The sequence below is a fragment of the Melospiza georgiana genome, chromosome 4 (genome assembly GCF_028018845.1).
Source record: "Melospiza georgiana isolate bMelGeo1 chromosome 4, bMelGeo1.pri, whole genome shotgun sequence".
Taxonomy (NCBI): Eukaryota; Metazoa; Chordata; class Aves; order Passeriformes; family Passerellidae; genus Melospiza; species Melospiza georgiana.
This window is the reverse complement of record NC_080433.1, coordinates 46,540,292-46,562,726: the sequence shown is the minus strand read 5'-3', so window position 1 is coordinate 46,562,726 and position 22,435 is coordinate 46,540,292. Positions and strand designations below refer to the sequence as shown.

At 41.2% G+C, this 22,435-nt stretch overlaps 1 protein-coding gene across 1 annotated transcript; it reads right to left on the bottom strand.

The window, feature by feature from the left end:
* Positions 1-1,785: 1,785 nt before the first annotated feature.
* BEST3 (bestrophin 3) lies at positions 1,786-19,294 on the bottom strand. The gene is made up of 9 exons (XM_058022699.1): positions 19,143-19,294; positions 17,388-17,482; positions 16,616-16,849; positions 11,303-11,457; positions 10,524-10,601; positions 9,954-10,106; positions 6,599-6,679; positions 5,146-5,297; positions 1,786-2,785 (listed from the first exon to the last, which is right to left on the bottom strand). The coding sequence occupies exons 1-9, from the start codon at positions 19,292-19,294 to the stop codon at positions 1,879-1,881; spliced, it is 2,007 nt and encodes a 668-aa protein (XP_057878682.1). The 3' UTR covers positions 1,786-1,878.
* Between the last annotated feature and the right edge of the window lie 3,141 nt (positions 19,295-22,435).

Genomic DNA, 22,435 nt, shown 5'->3' with positions numbered 1-22,435 from the left:
AATGCCTGATTCCAAACTGTGATCAAATTTCAATAAGCTGCTGTCAGACACCAGTGTCACCTCATCTCATGGTGTGAAGAAGTCCTTCCATAGGTGCCTGGCAAATCTGTGCATGGCTTTCCTGCATAACTGGAATTCACATAATATGAGTTTAAACAGTGCTTCCTTGGGCCAGGTGTCCTCTGCTTCCTGAACTGACGGGACAATCAAATGTGTTGTTGTCTAGTGTCTTTGGAGGGTTTGAGAGCATGGCTGTGCTCAGACTGTGCCTAACAAACAGCAGCAGGAGCCAATTTCCAGGCTGAAATAAAGCTGGAAGGAGTACAAGTGGGGAGGGCAGTTGATTTTTGTTCAAAGCCTACCCAGATGAGATAGGGTCCTGCTGTATGTGATACCAGCTAGAAGGGTTCTTCACCTAAGCTGTTGGCTCTAGGAGCAGGAGCACACAGGTCTGTTCATTCCCTTCCCGGGTCCAGAGAGTCCTAAAGTCTCCCAGGAGCCACTGGTGTTACCAGTTACTATAGCAGAGAGGCTGGTTTGTTTTTTGAAGCGCAGCCTTCTGAGCAAGAGAGCTGGTGGACTTGCTGTCCGTGCAGTCCATGCTGCTTTTGCTGGTTGTTGCAGACTCACGACTTTTGGTCAACCCCTCTCTGTCCTTTCAGTTCCTGAGCTACCTTGTCTCTCCCTTGTCTGTCCTCTACTCACTGATGGGAGAACGTTGGCAACATGCTCCAGACTGCACTTTTGTAAACATGGCTGAGAGCTAAACCCAAGGAGCTGTGACTGCTTTCCTGGCCTTCTTTGAGACTTCTTTTGCAGGAGTGATAGCTGAAAGGCCAGGTTACTACCAGCAGGTTTGGGGAGGTGGCTTGGTCATCTCTGGAGCAGCAGGAGCCACCTAATGCTGACTCAGATTTGGGTTAATTAAGAAAGTGTGTGGTACATCTGGTTAGCATGGGAATGAGGGAGAGGTTTCGGAAGTGGAGACCAGTTTTGGTAGGAGTCATGGGTCACTGTTGTCTGCCTGGGATGACTACAGCCTGTGCACTTCCAGCTGAAGAGCTCCACAAGAGTGAAGTCTTAAGCTTAGTTGCACCTTCAGCTCCATCACCTCTTGAGAGAGTGCTGCTGCCCTGTCATCCCTAGGGAAGCTGCCTGGGAGCCTCATTTTACAATAAACTGTCACTGGGTATGCCACGTATGTGCTCCAGGGCTCAGACATACCATGCCCATCAGCTATTTTGCACCTTCCATTACTTAAAATGAAATTAAACATTTAATCCTTTTAGTTTTTCTACTCTTTAGTGGCATAGCTTCATCAGGCGTGGGGCAGAATACTGTCCTACACAAATGTGAGGCCTGATTTTTCAAGTGTTCCTCCAGGCAGTGAGAGATGATGGGCTGAATCTTTCCAGGCTGAGAGAGGAACTGAGCCCACATCTTGCCTTTGAGTCACCTCAGTAGAAACCAAAACTGTTGGTGGATCTTACTGGGATGTCACGAACTTTAAGCTGACGGAGCAGACAAAGGCAGCAGAGTCCAGTGTATATCCCAAGTAGACAGAATCATACCCACTCTTCTGAAAACCTTAGTGTTTCCTCTAGTTATGTCTGCACAGCTCACTGCCATATACATACTGAGGCTCCCAGTACTCTCTGTAAATGTATTTCCCACAGGGTCACAGATTTCAAGCCAGTGACCAAGTGGCTTAAAATATGTCACCACAAGGCCTCCTATTTAGGTGCCCAAATACTCTGTTGCATTTTGTTCATAACTTGTCTGAGTACTGAGTCTGCCCTTCTGCACTTTCAGCAAATTTGTATGAGAACCACGTTCAAGAGAAGACAAAAAGTTCAGTCAAACCCAGAGGAAGACTGGTCAAAGTTTTCTTTCACTTTCCTCATTAGAAAATTCTACTATGGCTGTTTCTTTACTGTCCAGGTTTTCCCAAAAGTCCTGCATCTCAAATGTTTGTGGAGCACAAGCAGAAGTACCATTTTTTCCATCACTCAATGTCCTTTGTGGTGAAGTTGTCCCCGAATCTGTTGAAGGTGGATCATGATCAGCATTTGAAGCTGTACTAGGACTATGGAAGCTTGGTAAACTCCATCGCTGAACGTTTCTCTCATGGTCTGTTATGAGACCAGCTATGTTACTAACTTGGGGCTCATGTTTGGGCTCTCCTATCACACTGGGAAGTGACTGATGCACCTCTGAACTTGAGAGGTATGGAGTCAGTTCTGGGGGGAAAAAGTGTTGGTTCAGAAGAGCCACATTTGCCTCAGCTATAATCCTTTGGAGCTTCTCTTCTGGCATGCTTGCAGAACGCTCTGTTGGGAGCTCTGGTTTGTCCAGCACATCAGGTTTAATCTCCTGGGCTTCAGAAACGATGACCTCAGGAACTGGCCTGGCTGTGTCAGATGAGGTGTCACTGTCACCAAACTGTGCCTCGTTCCTGGAGGTTTCTGTTATGGGTCCTAGCTCTCGGCTACCATGAAGTCTGTTACTTCTGCTAACTCCTTCATGTTTCCTCTTGAAGCTTAAGGTGGAGTGCCTCCCTCTCGTGTGCATCTCCTGCAGCCGTCTGATGTGCCCTTTTTCATCAGCTGGGAAAAACACCGAATTCTCACTCGTCTGCCGGCTGTAGCGCTGGTGAGTGGGGTATGAAGGACCCTCATGGACACTGAGAAACCTCTTGACTCTTCTCAAGACTGAATACTGTCTCTGGTGTTTCTCCTCTTCCCAAGGCCACTCTTCCCCATAGAGAAACTCGGTATCAGCCAGCCTGCCAAGTAAAGCCAGGTAGTACATGTCACTTAAATATAGGAAGCATCAATACACATTTATCCCTCTGTCTCAGACATAGGACCCAAGACATAGGAACCAAGGCCCTAGTGTGTCCCTAAAGAGAAGGAAGAAAAAGATGAGGATGCCAGGAAAGAGTGTCTGTGCCTTTGAATCAGCCAGATCACACAAAGAACTCTCCACATCCAGATGTCTCTTCCCCTACAGACCAGGCTGGGAGGGCATCCAGCCAGGCATCTGGCACCATTTCATATTTGAGCTGCAGCCTTCTTAGGCCTAACCTTCTAACATGGTTAGGCTTGTGCTCAGGGTGAGGGAAAGGGGAGAAAGGAACCCTACTGAGTGCTGTAGTTACCTTTTCAGGAGAATCCTTCAAGAAAAATAGCAACAGTGAAAAAACTACTGCTGGAAGCAGAAGACAACAGTTTTAAAAAAGGTTGAAATTGCTCAGATGGCCAAATCTCACTTACTTCTGGGGCATGACAGTGTGTCTGAAGGTCTCACTTGTACCTGGTACTCTTCTCCTGCACAGCCTTGGTGCTTCATGAGAACAACTATTGCTGCACATGCCAGTGAATTCAGTGCACGTCACTGACAGTGCAGTCTGGGCAAGCCAAACTGGCCCAGTTACCTGGCCTAAGGACAAGAATGGCAAAGGGGCTTGGGCCAAATCTGAGGCATGGAGCACAGGCAGGCAGCTCTAACCTGGAGGGACAGAGGAACTTCATCCAGCATTTGTGAAGATCATAGAATAGTTTGTGTTGGAAGGGACCTTTAAAGGCAGCTAATCCAGCCTCCCTGTGATGAGCAGGGACACCTTCAACTGGATCAGGTCACTCATGGCCCCATCCAGCCTGGCCTGGAGTGTTTACAGGAATGGGACACCTGCCACCTCTTTAGGCAACTTGTTCCAGGTGTTAGCTTGTGGTGGCTGGAGAAGACTTTGGGTTTGGGCTCAAGTTTTATATATTTGCTTTGGACTTGGAAGAATTGTTAGAGCTTGTTTTTGAAGTTTGCATAAGAGTTATCCATAATTTTTAGAAATATGAACAAAGAAACGGTTCACGTGAGAAGATAATTAATAAAAAGTCAACACATCAGAGCTGTTTGCATTCCAGAGGAGCTATCAGGGAGCTATTTCTCATTTTCTCCTTCCTTAAGTTTTTTGTGTGAAGCACTTTTTTATTAAAAAAGTGTTTGCAGACTTAATGATGTTTCTTCTTTGCCACCTTTCCCCCTAGAAATTACCTTAAAATAAATTATATTCTATGAATTTTTCTTCTTTAGATTTTTATTTCCTTCTTTACCTTTCTCTTTGCCATTTTATATTTTTTCCAGAAGGAAATAACCTCTGAAAAGGCTGTGTGTGATAAAACCATTGTCCTTTGTAGTAGAATGCATGCAAAAATGAAAAAATAAGAAGAAAAAAAAAAGAGAAAACCACAATTTTAAAGCCAAATTAAACAAAAAATTAAAGACATTTTATTTTTATAAAGGTGGGAAATGATGGGAAAATTATAAATATCTTGAGATATTTTTTAAAGTTAAAAAAATGTCTTCTGTAAAATTTTTAAAGAGGTTTTCACATGAGAGCATCTACTTGCCTGGTATTTTGTCAGTCAGGATGGTATTATTGATCTGTCTGTATTACAGCATGTCACAAGTATTTAAACTAACAGCTTCTAAGCTAACTGGCCTGTCACAGATTCCTCATATAGATCCTGACAACAGGGGGCAATCCCATACCCTCTATTCTTTGTAACCATTGTCCTTTGCTGATCTCTGCAAATAAATACCTTCACAAAATCTGGCCATTTCAACTTCCATGCCAGGATTGTTAGTCAATAAAAAGTCATAAAACATTTAAGATGATTTGTTGTTGATCTTCACAAAAATCTGGACTGATTTCAAGTGTCATCTACTAACTAAATGAGCAAAGGAATAGGTGCTTTGCTAATTGGGGATGCATGAAGAAGCAGTAGAAAAACAAGCATCATTAAGATAAGTCAGTCACTGTCTTCAGGTATCATCCTGTGCTCAGAGACTATCAACATATCTGTTCAGAGACTATCAACAAACCCTCCCTGCAAATATGCTCTATTTATTGATTATACAATTTAAGATATGCATGCACAGCTTGGATGAACACATGGACCACTGGAGACACCCTCCCACCATCACTGGCCTGTCCACTCCCTCCTAATTTCTTTTCTCATTTCCACCTTCTCCGCTGGAAGTATCATCAGAGCCCACATCCCTGCACTGGCTGTCTGCCAGCCAATGCCGACTGCGGGGGTGGTGCCCTTTCTGATGGCATTAAGGACCCTTAGTGCCACTCACCCCATTTCAATAGTTGATCCAAGAAAGGAAGGAATACAGTAATCAGCTGCTGCTTTTGTGTAGGGTGGGCGGGCAGAGGTATCATTCCAGTAAATATCTTTCTCCATCCTTGGCAAGTTCATGTGCATCTCATCCACAGCCAGAAGTGAAACCTTAAATTTTTTTCGCATAAATCATATCACTTTCAACATAGTGGAGTATATGAAATAGTCTACTTTATACTCCCTGGGTCAACATTTCTTTCAGAAACCCTTTAACATAAGCTGTGTATGATGGCCTGGCCATTAGAAGAGACTCAGTATTACAAAATAAACCCCCTATATCTGCCTATACTCCTGAGAGAATAAATTTTATCATAACTTGAATCTTCTGGACTGCAAAGATATTTGTGCCAGATTGAAGTCCTTCCCACACGTATAATGAGTTAGATGTGATCCTTGATGTGCTATGGAAAATCTGTGTAAAGAATGACACATGTGCTCCTTGGAGTGTCCAGAGGTCAAGAATCTTTCTGATAGGCTTCGTTGCCGTTTTAAGACATTCCAAATGAAGTATGTGAACACTCTTCTAATAAATTTTACACAACAGGCTCTAAGGCACAGTAGCATGAGTATCCTGACATGGTGCTAAGCCAGAGAGCATCTTTGTCCATGTGAAGTCCTTTCGCATTCTTGTACATACCTGCATGGCTTACTCTGGTTACTTTGCTTAATTTGGTGGTTTATGTGGCCCTTGCTCCCCCTAACTCCTGGGATGTGGTTTCCTGGAGTCCAACATCAGCTCAGCCAGCCCTGTGCTTGGCTCTATGCAGGGGGAGCAGCAAGGTGCTGTGGGACCTCCTCATGTCTCTGAGCTCCTTGACAGCAAAAAACAGCCAGGGCTCTTTGGGAATCAGGGGTAAAACTGTGCCCTTTTCATCTCACAGCCCCTGGGACTGGGGACACTGGCTCCTGTGCTGACCACAGATACTGCTGTGGGTGACAGCAGTATTCCAACATGAGTCATGCTACTGGCCCTGCTTATTAGTTCAGGGCCCTGCTTAGTGTTTTTACTATTTTTGCTGCCTTTCTCTTTAAAGGAAGGTTCATATACAATATTTTAATCACGAGACATTCAGATTACCAAAATTTGTTCTTATCTATGTGGGAATGAATTTTGGATTTTGCAGGATTGACCTACATTACATGTTTTTCCAGGCATAGAGTGGTTTTATAATTTAAGGTCAGCTGTTTGCATGTTTAGTCAGGCATTGTAAAGGCCAAATACCAAAATCACAATGAATTAGGTTGTGAAAACAAACTCTGTGGATCACAGCCACAGGTGGTCCTTCAGGGAAAGAATATGTTTTGCTAGCACTTGTTGCCCTGATCTATTCCTCAGTTTAAGACATAGCATTAGATGTAATGATAACCTATGGTAGAGTAAAGCTAGAAGTAGAAATAACAACAGCAACCTGTAAATTTCTATCGATGCACCAGTTAGTTTCAAAATCATCATCGTCTTCTCCAAACGGATTAATGAGCTGTTCAGCGACCTGGAAAGAAAACGAGACAGTGAAGAGAGGCTGGCATGCCATGTCAGGACTACTGCTGCAGAGAAAGTAGGATTGGATTTTTCTCTCTCTCCCTGCCTGTCACTTGCAATCACAGCTTGAGCTCCTGTGTGATTGTTCTGCCAGCCTAGCCAAGGAGCAGCTTGCTTTCACTATAGATTCATATCTCTGTGCCTCGCTGGTGCTGTCAATCACAATTGTCAGTGCTGGCCTGCTGGGAACTGAGACATGTCTGGGCCAAGGTAATTGTCACATCCAATAGTCATTACCTTTCCTCACTGTTGGCTTTGGCTCATTTAAAGGAATGGTTTAGCAGCTAGAGGCTCTGTTATTGAGCTGTTGTCTGCAACAGTCCACCAATCCATAGGGTCAGTATTCCCAAGTCTTGCAGCTGGAGTCTGCTGGAGGGAGTAGGGCTCATCTCTCCACCTCAGCCCTCAGCCCCTACTTCTTTATCAGCATCAACCCCAATGGCAACCTTCCAGGGCTTTTGAGGAAAAGCAGCATACAAAAAACTTGACTCAAGTTAACTCTGCATCATGCTAGCCAAATCCCAGAGACAGAACCTGTCTTTAATTCAGCCTGCTGGCTTGGGTTTGTGTACCTGTGGTGGTTAAACTGCAGGGCAGAAGCTCATCCCATGGAGGACACAATCAGTGAGCTCAGACACATTTGTGGTGAGGTACCTTAGTCTGGGAGCTAGTCTGGATAGGTACTCTCTCTGGCTCCCCAAATCCAGTGAAAAAGCCCACAGAGACTGCCCCCCACTCCATGATTACTAAAGTACATTGTGTGGAGAGTAAGCACATACTGCTGATGGAGGGGAAAAAAAGGGTTAAATAGAAAAAAAAATTTAGGAAATTCAGAGTGCTTCTCTATTTCCTAGTTTCTTGGTACACTAACATTAAATATCCTCTCCCCTCCATTCTTTTCTCCTTCTTTTTATCTTTTTAAGCCGTGGTTTTGAAGATGATGGCATTCTTGATAACCCTTCCAAGCCTTCCTTGTGATCACCAGGGCCATGCACAGGAGCAGCAGAAGGGTCCTTAGTTTAATGTGGATATGGGTAAAGCAACTGTATGATTAAACAGTGCTGTTCATTAATCTCACCATGGACAGCTATGTCTAAATAACTTATGGCTGTAAGGCAGCTGCTCCCTGCATATTTCCCCTGTGTGCCTCTAGGCTGTACCTGTGGATAAGCACTTGCTGGCTCTCTGAGGCCACCTCCTCCCAGGCCAGCATGGGCACACAACGAAAGAACTGCTGAGTAGATTAACACTACAAAAGCACCTGTAAGGTGGGAGCAATGAAAGGAGACAGGGGTCACCTCTGCTCACACTCATTCACATGGCATTAAATTCTGGGCACAGCTATGAAAGTGCTGCAAAAGGGAGGAACCAGAACGCAGTCTGTGTTGTGGCTCTCCAGGGAAGACATGGATCAGCTTCATGTAAGCCAGTGGACCACCACCCAAAAGTCCACCATAAAACCTATCACATGAGCTTAAAAAAGTGAAGACTGGGACAGAGCAAATAGTGGTGGTGGTGGGTTTTTTTGGCTGACCTCGTCCTGGCATGTGAGACATGAAATTATTCTCCAGAAAGTAACGTAGTGATGGACTACTAAACTCTGTATTTGGGCAGTTCATCTGTCCCTGTAAAGAAAATGGGGATTTAGAAGTGTCTCATGTAATGGGAAACTTTGGCCCTTTATTATAGGTATAACAGACCAGGCTTGAGGCCAAGGAATGAGCTCAGCTTACCCATTATTTCTGAGGAATTGCCAAGTTACTGGAAGTCAATACCTCAGGGCCCTTTTTGGTGCCTGGCAGCCAAAGTCCAACACTCTCAGCAGGAAACTGGCTGTAACCTTCAAGACAAAAATATCCTGACTCGGGGCACTGAAGGTTTGGATGAACCCCCAGTCTGAGGAAATTCTGCTGATATTAAATTAACATTCAAAAACTTCTTCTCTCTTTCATTTCCTTATCCAGAATATTTTTCAGTTACAATGGCATCTCATACCTGCCACAGTCAGGAGCTGGCTGGAAGCTCTGAGCCTAACTATAGGAGGAGATGCTATAAACATCCTTCGGTGCTGAAGAAGGAAAACCCATTTCAGGGGCACCAGCAGGGCAGTCAAGAGGAACAACTTACAGTTTTTAACCCTCTAGGCTAATGGGAAGACACTGCCTACAGATAAAGCCTCACTTTTCTTCAGAAGTTGCTGCCTTCACTGTACAGCCTCCCTTCCTCTTTGTCCTGCTCCCATCCAGGCTGGTCCCTATGCAGCAAAATCCCTTTCCCCCTCATTTCCTAGGACACAACACTAGAGTAGCTTGTCCTGCACACACTTTACTTTTCTTCACAATCTGCCAGCTTGGTGTGCTGTTTTCTCTACTCTGCCCTTCAGAGTTGGCTGTGGGAAGGCATGTATATGACCAACTGTGTTCAATCTATATTCTAACAGAAAAGTTATATTGTAATAGAAAAGTTAGCTCTATGTTTCTATCCATGATTGATAAACACAGAAGGAAATCTAATGGACATGGACCCCAATGAAAATTTTTTTCCAGCAAGTCTGCTTCAGAGGAGAGAACCACCTTGAGGTATGTGGCTTAATTACTCAACAATCAGATTGATTGTGGTATGTTAGCTAGCAGTCATCAACAGGCTGATGGGCAGCATCCAATTCCTCTACAACTCTTCTTCTTAATGAACATTTTTATGCAGTGGGTTTCTAGCCAATATTGTCTGTCACTCTTTCATAGCCTTCTGGAACTGGGGACCTTCAATTGCCTGCATCTGATGAGGTTAACATCAGATACTTCCAGCTTTGATCATAAGAAGAAATTATCATTCAGTCCCTTTCAGCTGATGACAGGTCTGCAGCCATAGTTTCCCACTGCAGAATGGAGTGGGAGAAAATGTTTTTTAATTCTCTTTTCTGTCACTTTATAATTCAAGTCCTGAGACCTTGTGGGAGTAATATTCCCTTGGAGTTGTGGTGGCATTGGTGCTACTAAAATGGGCTCTTTCAGATTCACCACCATTTCTTACCATATGGTCTGTCAGGTGGAATTAAAAATGCATTGCATGATATTTCTATATGACCACAGAGCACTTCAGGCTGAATTCACCTCTGGTGTAACTTCAGTATTCATTGGGGATTTTACACATGTGTCACAGATCTGACACCTTGACCTGCCCCCCAGGGAGGGTTTCCCCCTCACCTGTCCAGAAAACCAGCTTACCTTGAGCCATCCTGCATAGAAGAAGAACTGCAGCAGTGTGAAGATTGGAATGTAAATATCTAAGTCATGTCCCTGGTACCCTTGGTCAGTATCCAAAAACTGACGCCCTATCAGGCAGGCAAAGAAAAAGGTATAGACTGCAAGAGTAACAACCTGCAAAGAACAGAACTTCATTGAAATAATGAACCAATACAATCTTATGCACAGGGCAACCCACACCCAAAGGCCTTTGTCTGCCTTTTGCCATATAATTTATAAATCTGTAGGAGGTATTGCAAGTACAGAGGCCACAGGAATAATTACATCCAGGAAGAACACTCAGGAAACAGAAGAACATTTCAGTGCTTCCCTCCCCTCTTCCAAATTACACAAGATCTTCAAAACATCTCTGCATTAAATATGCCTTAAATAGTTAGCCAGGCCCCCATGATCCTGTGCAAGTGAACCAGCGCTCAGTATCTCAGAGACTCAGGTTGGGACTATGAATGTTTTATATAATGAATGTTTTGTACCAACCCCCCTTTTATGGACATTGTGTTTTGAACTTTCTACAGGATAATAGCTCAGTACCTGGGTATAGACCAGTGGAATTCCAACCCAGTCATAACCAAATAAAAGGCTACACCAAGACCGGTACTTATTCATCTCCTAAAAGGCAAAAAGAAAAAAAACTCAACCAACAAGAAACCACAACAAAATAAAATTGCATGGGATACAATTCTGAATTGTAAATATTTTGTTGCAGTTTATTTTTGCACATATAAAAAGACAGGGAGAAAAGAAGGTAAAGTATATATAAATTGATACTATAACTGTACCCAGCACCCCATTTGAATATTGACTTTATGAAGTTGAAGTGCTTAGTATGCTTCATATTTCTTCACAATTCATCTTCTGCTTCTGTTTTATTCACAGTGTAGTGATACATGAAAGAGATTATATTACATCATAAAAATGATATTTTACCACATAATGAAATATTCAGGGAGATTATCTTCTCTGAAGCTGATAATAAAAACTTCAAAATGCCAAATTATTCTCATTTCTCATATTTTAAGCAATGGGAAAAGTATAAATTTAGAGTGATGTTACAATAATTTTTTACTTATCAATTTTTTGCTTTTTGCAATACCTTCTTAGTCATATTAAAAAGAATCCCAGTGAATGCTGTTGTGTGTTTAAGTGTGCATTGGTACACAAAGAAAAGTGGGATAAATCCTGAGTAAGGTCATTTAGATGACACAGGAGATCTGTGCATACTAAATAAAACCAATTATGTAAGTGAAAAGCAACATAGCAATTTCAAAAACAATAGATTAGTTTTTTCTAGATTTCCTTTTTTTACTTACATTCATCAGTGTCTGCAGATCCACACTGTCTCGAATTCTTCCCTCCTTTCGTGCCTTTGATGCCAAATTTCCAAACCAGACAAATGGGACCCAGTATTTCAGGTGGGGAGACTTAAGATCATCAAAAAGTTTTCTTTCATATTTTGTCATAAAACCTATTTACCAAAAAAACAAAACAACCTTCATTTATTCTATGCTATTCTATGATTCTATACATTTGGAGTATGTTTTTATCTGTTTATGTATTATTTGCAAAGAACTCTGTTAAGCACAACTTATAATTCTAACTAGTAACCTCCTCTTAAAAAAATTCAGGACAGATCTTGCTTGAAAGAACTTCTTTTTGCATTAATTACCTATGCTAAATTCCTCTTTACCAATATGGGCAATAATTTATTATTATTGAGTTCTTATATCTAACTGCTGACAGATGGTAGATACATAGAATACTAGGAATTGTACAAATTACTCTCTAGTTTCATATGCTTCTTTCAGAAAAATAAGAAACTGGACATATCAGTCAAGAAACATTTTTCACCAATGATAGCTTTCAGAAGCATTTGGACATATTGTAAGGGCTATTACATGACCTTCTGATTCTGATAATTTTTTGTTATATCTGCAAAGCAGTGAGCAAGCAACAGAGGATACAAGTGCATGCGTGAAACAAAGCCCAACAGAGTGTGTGCCTTCTGCCAGATAAACACTTCCCTGACAGATTGTTTGATGTTTTCTTTGGGCTTATGAAGGCATGCAAAGTGATGAAGAGGGAGTCAAGCACAGAAATCCCGCTGCTAAGGGGACACTGGGCCAGGTGACATGCTGTGGGGCTGCAGGCTGAAGATGCTCTCTGCCTGGCAATTTGCCTTGCTGGGGAGCTGGGAAGGTTTTAGGTTTCCTGAAGAGCTCTCCTGCCTTGTGAAGCCCTGCTTCCCCCTGCTGCAAGCAAGTCCAAGGTCACATAACCAGGGAGTCAGGGCTGTGTGTGACAAATCCTGCACCAGAGCCAATCTCTGCCTGGGACTGGCAAGGGAGCAGCTGCCTTTTGGAGCAGCACCTCTACCCCTCTGGGGAAGAAAGCTCTGCTCTGCTGTCCTCCTTCCACCCAGGCTTTGACAAAAACAACCTCAGAGAATTCACATTTTCCTTTCTCCAAATCCTGTATTTTCTGGCATCGGGGCAATTGTCATGTTTGAAGGATCTTAGTTTTTGCTCAGGTATGTGACATCTATCACGTGGGTATAAAGCTACTTTTGTTGTATTGACATTAGCTCTGAAACAAGACAAAGTTAGTAACATGACAGCCCCAAAACAGGGGGCCCAGCCAACCAATTACAAGTTTGAGTGCTGAAAATTCAGTAAGAGAATTGACAGTAGACTCCAATGAGTAATTAAGAATATGTCCACTATGGCTAACATAGTTAATGACACATGACACAGCAAACAAATAAATATACATAAACTCAGTTGTGATGCATAGAAATGTGAATTAAGAGGAGATTGGCTAAACACAGTGATCTTAAACATTCTCTTTTTGAGGAAAATGCCACAATTGTACAGTTGGAACAAGACTACGCAGGAGGTATGAAATACTGCAACTACTGAGAAGAAAGGCAAGGACAGGACAGAAAACACTGTGGAGAGGAAATATTCAGCAGCAAGAGACAGTACTCATGCAGTATCATAGAATTTCAGAACAGAATAAGATAAAGCTTTTAAAAGTCCCCTGGGCATTTTGCATTTCTCATAATTAACTTCACAGAAATAATCAGGCAACCAGACAAATTAACCTGCTAGTCATGGCTCCTGACTCCTAAAAGCCAGTCTTTCAGGCTGCCTTTAGTTTTTGTCCAGCCAGCCTGTTTATTACAGGACAGGAAAACATGTGTCTATCAGGCTGAAACAGACAGACAGAAAACCAAAAAATTGAGTCTGGAGTAAACACTGGATGCAACTCACTTGGAGGCTCTGGAAAGACTCAGCCTGAAGGGGTCACAAAGAACAGCAAGGATCAGTTCAGCTTTCCACTGAAATTGGGCACCTTCTGTTCGGAAAGCTCAACAAAATCTGATTTTTTAAATTATAAAGTTCAAATTGGCATTGAAGTTTTGTGTTAATATTGATTAAATATTCTCTTTGATTAATATTAATAATGTCTACTATTCTTATTGCAGAAAATACTAATTCTGGATTGCTCTTACTGCTGGCAACACAGACAACATGCAGTTAAGAATAGCTCACTGTTATTGCAGTGGTAAGGAAACACTTTATATTCCATTAAATATAAGGGAGGATATAAAATTTCAGTTATTAAAATTACATGGTTTCTAAATATGGTAATTCTATTTTTATTTAGAAGTATTCAAAGAATTAACCAAGAAACTCTATAAACAAGAATACTGGTTTTGACAAGCATTGGAAGACTGAAGTAGCTCCAGAAAATGGGAAATATTTGTCAAACATTGTGCCAGGATCATGAAAAGGATGACCTAAGGAATGACAGGGCACTGAATCCTTGTGAAAGTTTCAGAAGAGTGACATGGAGAGCAATCAATAAACCATCAAAGGATACTAATGTGAGCAGTATCACATTGTCAGCCAAAGAGATATTACAGGAAAATTATTGATGAGAACACAAGCCTGGCTGGGACAAAATCACTCATGCTCTCCCTTGAGTGATTCAAAGAGTATTCAGTTCTCCTGTCAAAACTCAATGGCTTGAGACAAGACTGGTTCAGGTGATTCATATTAAATATTTTTAATACTAGTGGTTTGAAAAGAAGGATCATGATCAAGTAGATAAAAGTTTCATTTTCTGCTTCTGTGTTATGTGGGAAAGGATTAATTTAGGTGCTTCCTTCCAGTAGAGGATTTGGGACTGCACTCTTCAGCCACCCATAGATACTCCTGTTGCTGAGCTCACACCTTATGTTTCTCTTCAGTGTTTCCCATCAGCTCTTTTGGGGTGCTCTCTGCTCGGCTGCTCACTCATTACTCTGTTTTTAACAGTTCCAGCTTCCCCCTCGCACCTTGCAGCCAACACGATTGCTGTGCTCAGGACAGCTGCTGGGCATTTGACACTTACAGCATGTGTCCACCAGCAGTCAGCATCATAAAGGAGGGAATCCACACGGACCTACCGTCTACAGCTCCACAAAGAGTGTTAAAACATGAAAAAGAGTCAGGAGGAAGGTCCAGCACTCAAGACTGTATCCTATAGAAAGAGCCTGCAGTTGGTGCAGCTCCTCAGTTTCATTCAAGCCTTTATGCAGTCTGCTAACAGGTAGCTATTGAGGGAAACAATATGCTTTCTTCAAATTAAAAATAAAGAAGGACCCAAACTTTTACAAAATCCAGTGAATAGAAGATAGCACTGTGTAAGTTCAGGCTGAGAATAAGTTGTCACTCTTCAACAGCAAGTTTACTGTTGTGAATGTCTGGTCACCTAGGATGCAGTGTAGTCTCCAGTACACCCATCCAAATTTTAAATCTGGGCTGATTACATTCCTAGAAGGTATTAGCTCAGTCAGAAACTGCAGCATGATAAAGGATGCTGCTTTTGTGCTTTGTGTTATGGATGAATCAGACTAGATCATTGTGGCACTGTTCTCAAATTTAAAATATATGAATTTAAGCAGTTCATTTGCTGAAAAGAGAAGTGTGTAGCAATAGTTATGTCACAGCAGTTCACAGTTTGACAGCAAAATGCAAAATCATCATAAGTTGTTTCAATGATGACTGTGCTGTGAGTATCAGATTTGTGCTGCTCACATTCATATTAAATGTCTCCTTCCCATGCAGTCTGATATGCCACGCCACAGGGAGCTAGGGAGGGGATGATTGCAGAGCATTGTCTAAGTCATGGATATTAACAGGAGCAAAATGTACCCTGAAAAGCTCAATACTGCATCAATAAAAGCTCTGCAGCACAATATGAATTAAAACCTACCAAAAAAAAGTGCCGGAATGCAGAGCTGACTACACTGTCTATACTGATATACACAGTTTATAGTAGAAGATTTTTCACTGTTAAAAAAACCAAAAATCAAAACTTGCTTTCCAGTCTACAATTTTGGTACAATGCTGTGACATTCTGTCTCTTTGGAACAGATTGTCTTTAGCAATAGGGAGGCAGAGCTGGATTAGCTGCCTGGAAATGTTGTAATTTTCCAGTGCATAATAGAAGCAGATTGCTGGGGACAGTGACAGAAGCTTCCTTGACCTCTCACTGGCTCAGGTAAACAGTTTTGTTGCACAACACAAGGAAGAGAGCTTTAAAATTCAATGAATTCTACTAAATGGTTTGGGGGTTTTTTAAAGTTAGATTGGTGCATTCTGCCTGGCATTTTTTTTAATATCTATAGCTTCTCTCACATATTTTAAATGTGTATATGTATATTACACTGCATATTTTAACTTGCTAAAACTTTGCTTACTAATCCCCGCCAAAGGAATAATTTTAAGAAATTCAAGACATTCAGTAGAAAACATGACTTCCCTTTGGAACAGATCCCCACGTCTTTGCATTGCTGTTCTGCCTCTGCCACTGACCATGCCAGTCAGAAGGCACAGTGCCACACCTTGCCTCTAAATACTGAGCAGTCAGTTCTTGAGAGACAATTAAAGTGTTACACAACTGAGCTCTCTTCACCATCATTACACTCACTGTGTTATTGAAAGAAACAGAAAGCAAGGACACGTTTAATACTTAGTTTAGTTATCATTGAAAAAACTAAGTTTAAAGTAAGTTTTTCAATACAAAGAAAAAACCCTCGGGGCTGAGGAGTTTTTTAAGTAAATCACAACACTTAAAATGTGCAATCTATTAAAAATGCAGTCTACTTGAATAAAAATTGGGATAAAGCTGTACTTGTGAAGTGCCTACAGAGATCAGCCTCTGATACACCAGACCAAGTTATATCCCAGACATTGGGGCAATGCCATATAACAAGTCACCATTTGTTGTACTACATCATACTATATTGCAACTTTGAGTTTTTTGTACTTTAGAGGATGTTCCATATGCCTGAGTGTTTGAGGCAGGCCCCTCCATGGGGTCTGAAAGCAGATTCACATAAGACTGTCAAACTAGTTTGATTTCTATAGTGTTGCTAAAGACTTTAAGAACATTAAAGATGCACTCTTAGGGTTATATCATCTAAATCACTAACAAAAAGGTGACTGCTTTGAGGTGGGTTAGTATGAGGCACACATGGGGTCACAGGAAAGAAAAAATGAGACTGGCTTTTTCCCTCCCTGACCCCCCACCTCTGAGAGAAAGGAAAGCAATTTTGGGGAGGCAAAGGGCAGTACCTGCTCCAACCACATGGTCCATGGTGGGGAACCTTTTGTACACAGCTGTGCTGACAGAGCGAAAGATCAGCAGGGATGTTAAATTCACATAACGCATGAGAGTCCTCCTCAGCAAGCGCCCGTACTCATCTCTGCCCTGCACGCAGCTGGAGATGAGCAGCATCAGACGATCTGGCCAAGGCAAGTTCACAAACTGGTTCCACCAGCGATTCACCACCAAAGTTACATAGAACCCTGAGGGTTAGAAGGAAAAAAAAAGTCCAGTGCCTATCAGGATTTCAGGTACTTTAATTTTAGTTTGCAGAGTGTTGTTCATATCACTAAGCTGCTATATTTCCCAGAATAAATGCAGTAAGCCATGTCAAAACCCAGGATGCAATAAATACTAATTATTTAATGGACCTTGCCATGTAACAGTACATTCCAGCTGAGTATCTCATACCCATGAATTTCCAAATTTCCTCGTGTAGTGAAACTCAGGGAAAATTTATTTCATTGGGAGATCACGTACAAGGTATCAGTGTAAGTGGGCATGATCTAAATATATGGAAACATTTTTTGTTAGTATATTAAAAACATGAGCTTAAACGTTGATGTGACAAAAACAACTTGAACTTGAGAAGTCCTGTTGGTGTTGGAAGCAAATGACTATTGTGAACCTCTAACCTCCCACATGCCTCTCAGCTCTGAAATGCTTCCATGCACCAACATTCGCAAAATGCCTGAACAGAGACATAGTTGAAGAATAATTTCACATTTATCTGGTACTTACCAAGCACAAAAGTTACTGGGATTTGTTCAGCATATTTGTCACAGTAAATTGATAATTTTTCAAAGAACCGTTTTTGGCTACCTGTAAGAAAAAATCTGCAGCAAAAATAAAATGTATCTGTCCTTCCATAATATTCTGGCACTAGCTACTAAGTGCAAGCATGTATAAATAATCAGATATGTACACTGGGGAGCAACCTTGGCTAATGCCTTCAAGCAAATTCTTAAAGGGAAAGGTCGGAACACTTTTGGCAAGTATTAAAGAAGCTGGAGGAACAGTATTATTCCCTGGTTTTTGTAGTTTTTTCTCAGGACTAATCTGAATGGTACTACTAATTAGATCAATATGTCTGGAAAATTTTGCTGTCCCATATAGACCAAAGATGACAGCAAGCTCTAAGTCTGCAAGTAGACCTTAGTCTCCTTAATGGAAATGCTTAGGTCTGCTTGAATTGAAAAAGATTATCAATCAAATTCCTCTGATTTGAAAATGTTACATTGTTGCAACAGTTTTTAAATTCTTACTCCTATGAAATTTTTCTTTTCCACAAGATTAAAATTCAACTGTATTTTGCAATCAGGAAAATATTCACCAAGTGATACCAAGTGGGCCACGGTAGTAGCTTCTGCCCACAGGAAAAGGTGTCTAATGAAATACAACAAGCTTCAGTATAATTTTTTTTATTTGTATAGGTGAGTATTACAATTATTTTTTGACTTCTTATAAATGGAACAAATGTAACAAATATTTGGTGGGTTTTGCTTACAATTGTGCAATAATCTGGAGCACATATAGAAAGCTTTCTGTGGTGTATTTACCATGGTCTTCAATTGCCTGACATTTCAATTAAACTAGATTAATTTAAATAACTGTGAGACTTTGGTGTTCCTTTACATATTAATGCTATAATTTTCTTTCTTTGTTTACAGATATAGATTACTGAACAAAAAATAGCGATTAATCAGAGAAAAACTGAAGCTCATTTTCTCCTTGTTTCCAATAAAAACCAGAGATGTAATTAGAGATCACAGTAAGAACTGAACCATAATTTTGATACTTCTCTGTAATGTACTTCATCAATTAAAAGTTCCACTGTACTAATTGATGCATTGCATCTGTCATATGGTGTTTAATTCACACCTTGGTGAAAAAAGCAATTCTTCTTGTAATATGTTCGTGCCAGGTGCTGGGTGACACACAGATAATAACTGTGTCTGGCTTCCATGCAGTTTTATTTGGTTCTTTGGAAGGTTAAAAATCAAGTTTGCATGCCTTCCTAGCTTGAAGCAAAATTTGCTTTTCTTGGCTATATAACTTCACTCCAAAATGATTACCTCTGAGTGTTGTTAAATTCCCACTGAGCAACCAAAGACAGAGTTCTGCAGGGAGAACAAAAGGTCTATACCTTTGATCTAAGGCAGGGAGGCACTCTCACAACTGACAGCTCAATGTCAGAATGACAAAAGCTGTATAACCTAAGCTTGCTCTTAATTTTTATTTATTCTAACTTCAGTAGGATGGTTGCTCAATGCTAGGCTAAAAGTACAATCAGCTGAATATGATAAACGGTATTGACACTCTACATATTTCCTCTGGAACCTTAAAGCAAACATGGAAAGGTAAACACATTGGAAAATGTCCAAGGAAAAGATAATAAGTAAAGAGTAACCTCCCCCCATCATTCATCAGCCTAACTCTAGGAAGTCTGAAACTTCAGCATAACATTTAATGAGATGTGAATTGGAAAGAGTGTACCTGTATAATACACTTATCGCTGTGTAAAGAGTAGCAAAAACAATAAATTCTCTGTACAGCAATTTGTAGATGCTGCCTTTCCACCTTAGGAGTAATCTGTGAAATCCAAAGAAAGTGGCATTTGCTACTTTGCTGGAATAAGTGACTGTCATCGTCGTGGTAGGCTGGGCCTAGAAACAGTAGAAGAGAAGCAGGACACCAACAGCATTTTAGACAGTGTATCCTAACCTGAATGCACCCTTGTATAGATAGATACATGGATATACATGTAAATTTAAACATATAAAATATGTGTACATAAATACGTGGTGTTTGTATTCATATATCTATAGAGAGGGAAAAATAAAAATCATGCAGTTACAAGCCCTGTTGAGACCTGCAGATTGACTGGTGCAAGGCTATATTTGGGCTCTAGGTCTACGACCACCCAAACCCAGCAGTTAGCACTGAATGTGGCCACCTTTCTGGGTGGCAGTGGCTGGGACATATTACACCTTTGCAGTCTCTGCTTATACTCAGTTTGCTCCACTCTAGTGTGAGCAAAGAATAGGAAACAAATTTGCTTGACATTTTTTTCAAAATTTTCAACTTCTTGGTTACAGCAGTGAAGCTAAATTCCACAAATGCAGGTACATCCCCAGCCAGTATTTTTAATTGGTTGTGGAAATTATAATCATTGAAAAAACAAATGAGATTTGGGGACTGCCTCTTTCATTAACAATTATGACAGCAGCTGAAATTGGCTGGGGAATGCTGTTATTTCTCCCCTTGGCAGCTAGACTGCTCCTCAATACTTCAGCATTGCATTGCCATGCAAAACAAGCCCTAAGGCTGCTCAGGTAGGTAGTGTGAGACACAGTGTAATTAAAGTACAACTGAAAATACACAGGTAAATACTTTGTGCTTGGTTTGGTACTTGCTAACCCAGTGCAGGGAGATGCTGCAGGAACTTTCACATGCTTACAAAACAAATCCTAGCTCCAAATGCGAATGAAAACAGTTTTATACAGCATGCAAGAAAGAGAGTAATTAAGACAATCACAAAATCTCAAGAAAGTTACTGTGTATCACAAATATTATTCTTGTCTATATTTTTCTGATGCCACTGTAGTAAATTTATTGGGGGGATGGGGGAGAAAAACCTGAACTCCTAGTTAATAGATGACAAATATTTTGTGCATCTTGGCTGTGTCTCTGATGCAGAGCATAATGTAAGCCATTAAAATTCACCTGTAAATGTGCCAGTTTTTATTTTAGTCACCAAGGGACTCAGCAGGGAAAAGACACTATATGCCTTGTATTGCTGACAGGCTGCCTCTTTTCCTCTGCAGAATGATTGCTCGATATTTGACAGCATGGGGCTGAAGATTATTTTTTGTGTTGGTTTTTTTTTTCTTTCTTAAAAAAAAAAAAACATGGGTTTTGGTCTTTAGAATCCAGATGGTACTTTTTCTTTTCCTGAGCCTTGGCACAGACCTTTAAATTTTTTGTTGTCATTGTTGTACTCTAAGAAGTTCAATGCAAGAGCCAACTTGTCTGACTGGCATGCATGGAAATGCAGTCCTGTCTGCTAAAAATCTTGTGGTTAGGATGCAATACTTAAGAAAATGGAGGCAAAGATGTCCATTCTCCAGCAAAAGTGGGACTTCATGAACAACGAAAGAAATCTGTGACTGGGAGGAATGGGGTAAAATAATATGCTTAAAAATATACTGCGTTTCCTGGAACTATTGTAGGAGCCTTTAGATTTTGCCCATTGATGTGTGGAGTATGTGCCTAAGCCATGCCACCAACAAGTGTGCCTCTATCTCTCCATTAGTATCCACTTTGTAATGGAAATCGCCAGTGGGAAATCTCCAGCAGGGACTTGGATCTAGGAAAGATGTCTGATAGTGGGAGGGCTTGTAGCTTGGCAGGAACCCAGACCCTCAGCACAACACAGGGCTACAATCAGAGGATGAAGTTAGATAAATGCAGGATGAAACAAAACATAAACTGCTAACTGTAGGGGCAGCCAAATATCAGAACAGAGGACTAGACAGTCACCCTCTTGTTTAGGATCTTTAGGCTGAGGGCAAATTGTAGTACAGAAGATGACCTTTGGGAAGAATTCACATAACTGAGACAGGCAGGGGCTGAGGGGTTCTGCTAGTCTCTGCTGGTATCTGGGCATCTGTAGTGGGCCACAGAGGAAAAAAGATTGCTTGCAACACCCTTGGAGCTTCTGCAGCTCTGCAGAAAGGCAGCCATTAGTGTCAAAAACATGACTCTCAGTTTCTGCATTGGAGATTCAGGAAGGATTCCGTCTCCCAGCTATCAGAAAGTGGAAAGTGCCAAAAACTGGTCAGTAGCTAAGCTGGACAAAGTGGGTCTACCTTCTCTACAGACCTGAAGCAAATCCTGTCTTGAAGGGCTTAGTAGATTGGTTTTGGCCACAAATGCAGTGCTGTAGTAATAACAGGAATCAAGATTAAGAATATTTCCACATGCATTAGACTGGGAGAAGATTTTTATCCACCAAATGCAATTTCTCGACTTGTAGCAACTATATTTCATTTAATCACAGTTCAGCCATCTCTTAGCACCTTACTCAATGCCCTTGACTCTGAACAGAAATTCTTGGAAGACACTGGATGCCCCTTCTTATTCTTTCTGCCTCTGAAATGAGGCAAAGACTGTTACAGAAATTTGGTGCCTTGGTTTCCTTTCCTTGCCTATTCTATGCTCTGTTTTATCCTCTTGCTGAGCAAATGCTTTCCTAAACATTTATCATTGGGTTCATATAGGGATAATTCAGGATAATATAATTCAATGTCTTAAAATGTACATTAGGTCAGATTAGGCGATTACAGAAGAGTTTTGACTATACAAAGCTATGAAAGGCAGCTCTGCGTTTGTCTGGTTAGATTTCTCAACACAGCAAACACAAATTTAAATCTGCATTTGTGGTTTATTTTTTTTTTCTGACAACAACAACAACCATTTAGGTATGGCCTCCCCTTGCAACACGAAGTTTTGGAGTAAAGCCTTGGGCTGACTCTGGCTCTTGCAGAGTGGTCCCAAGCCCTTGGTTCATGGGCAGCATGTTGGCAGAGAGTCCTTCCTACATTACTTATGGCCACAGGAAATTAAAAAGCTAAAACTGAGATGGACAGGAAGAGCAAAGCATAACGATGCCCCCCAGCACATTCCTTCCTAAGCACTCTTTTGGCCAGGGCTGAAGAAGGACAGAGTACATTAGATCAGATACCACATGCACCAGTGTAATGAAAAACATTCCTAATTATCATGCT

Bases quoted from the DNA above. Each gene is read 5' to 3' on its own strand.
- BEST3 (XM_058022699.1), bottom strand. From the start codon at position 19,294: ATGACAGTCACTTATTCCAGCAAAGTAGCAAATGCCACTTTCTTTGGA. The intron at 11,458-16,615 runs GTACTGCCCTTT...TTTGGTAAATAG, and splicing joins GGACCATGTGGTTGGAGCAG to GTTTTATGACAAAATATGAA. The intron at 10,107-10,523 runs GTACTGAGCTAT...TGTTCTTTGCAG, and splicing joins TTCCACTGGTCTATACCCAG to GTTGTTACTCTTGCAGTCTA.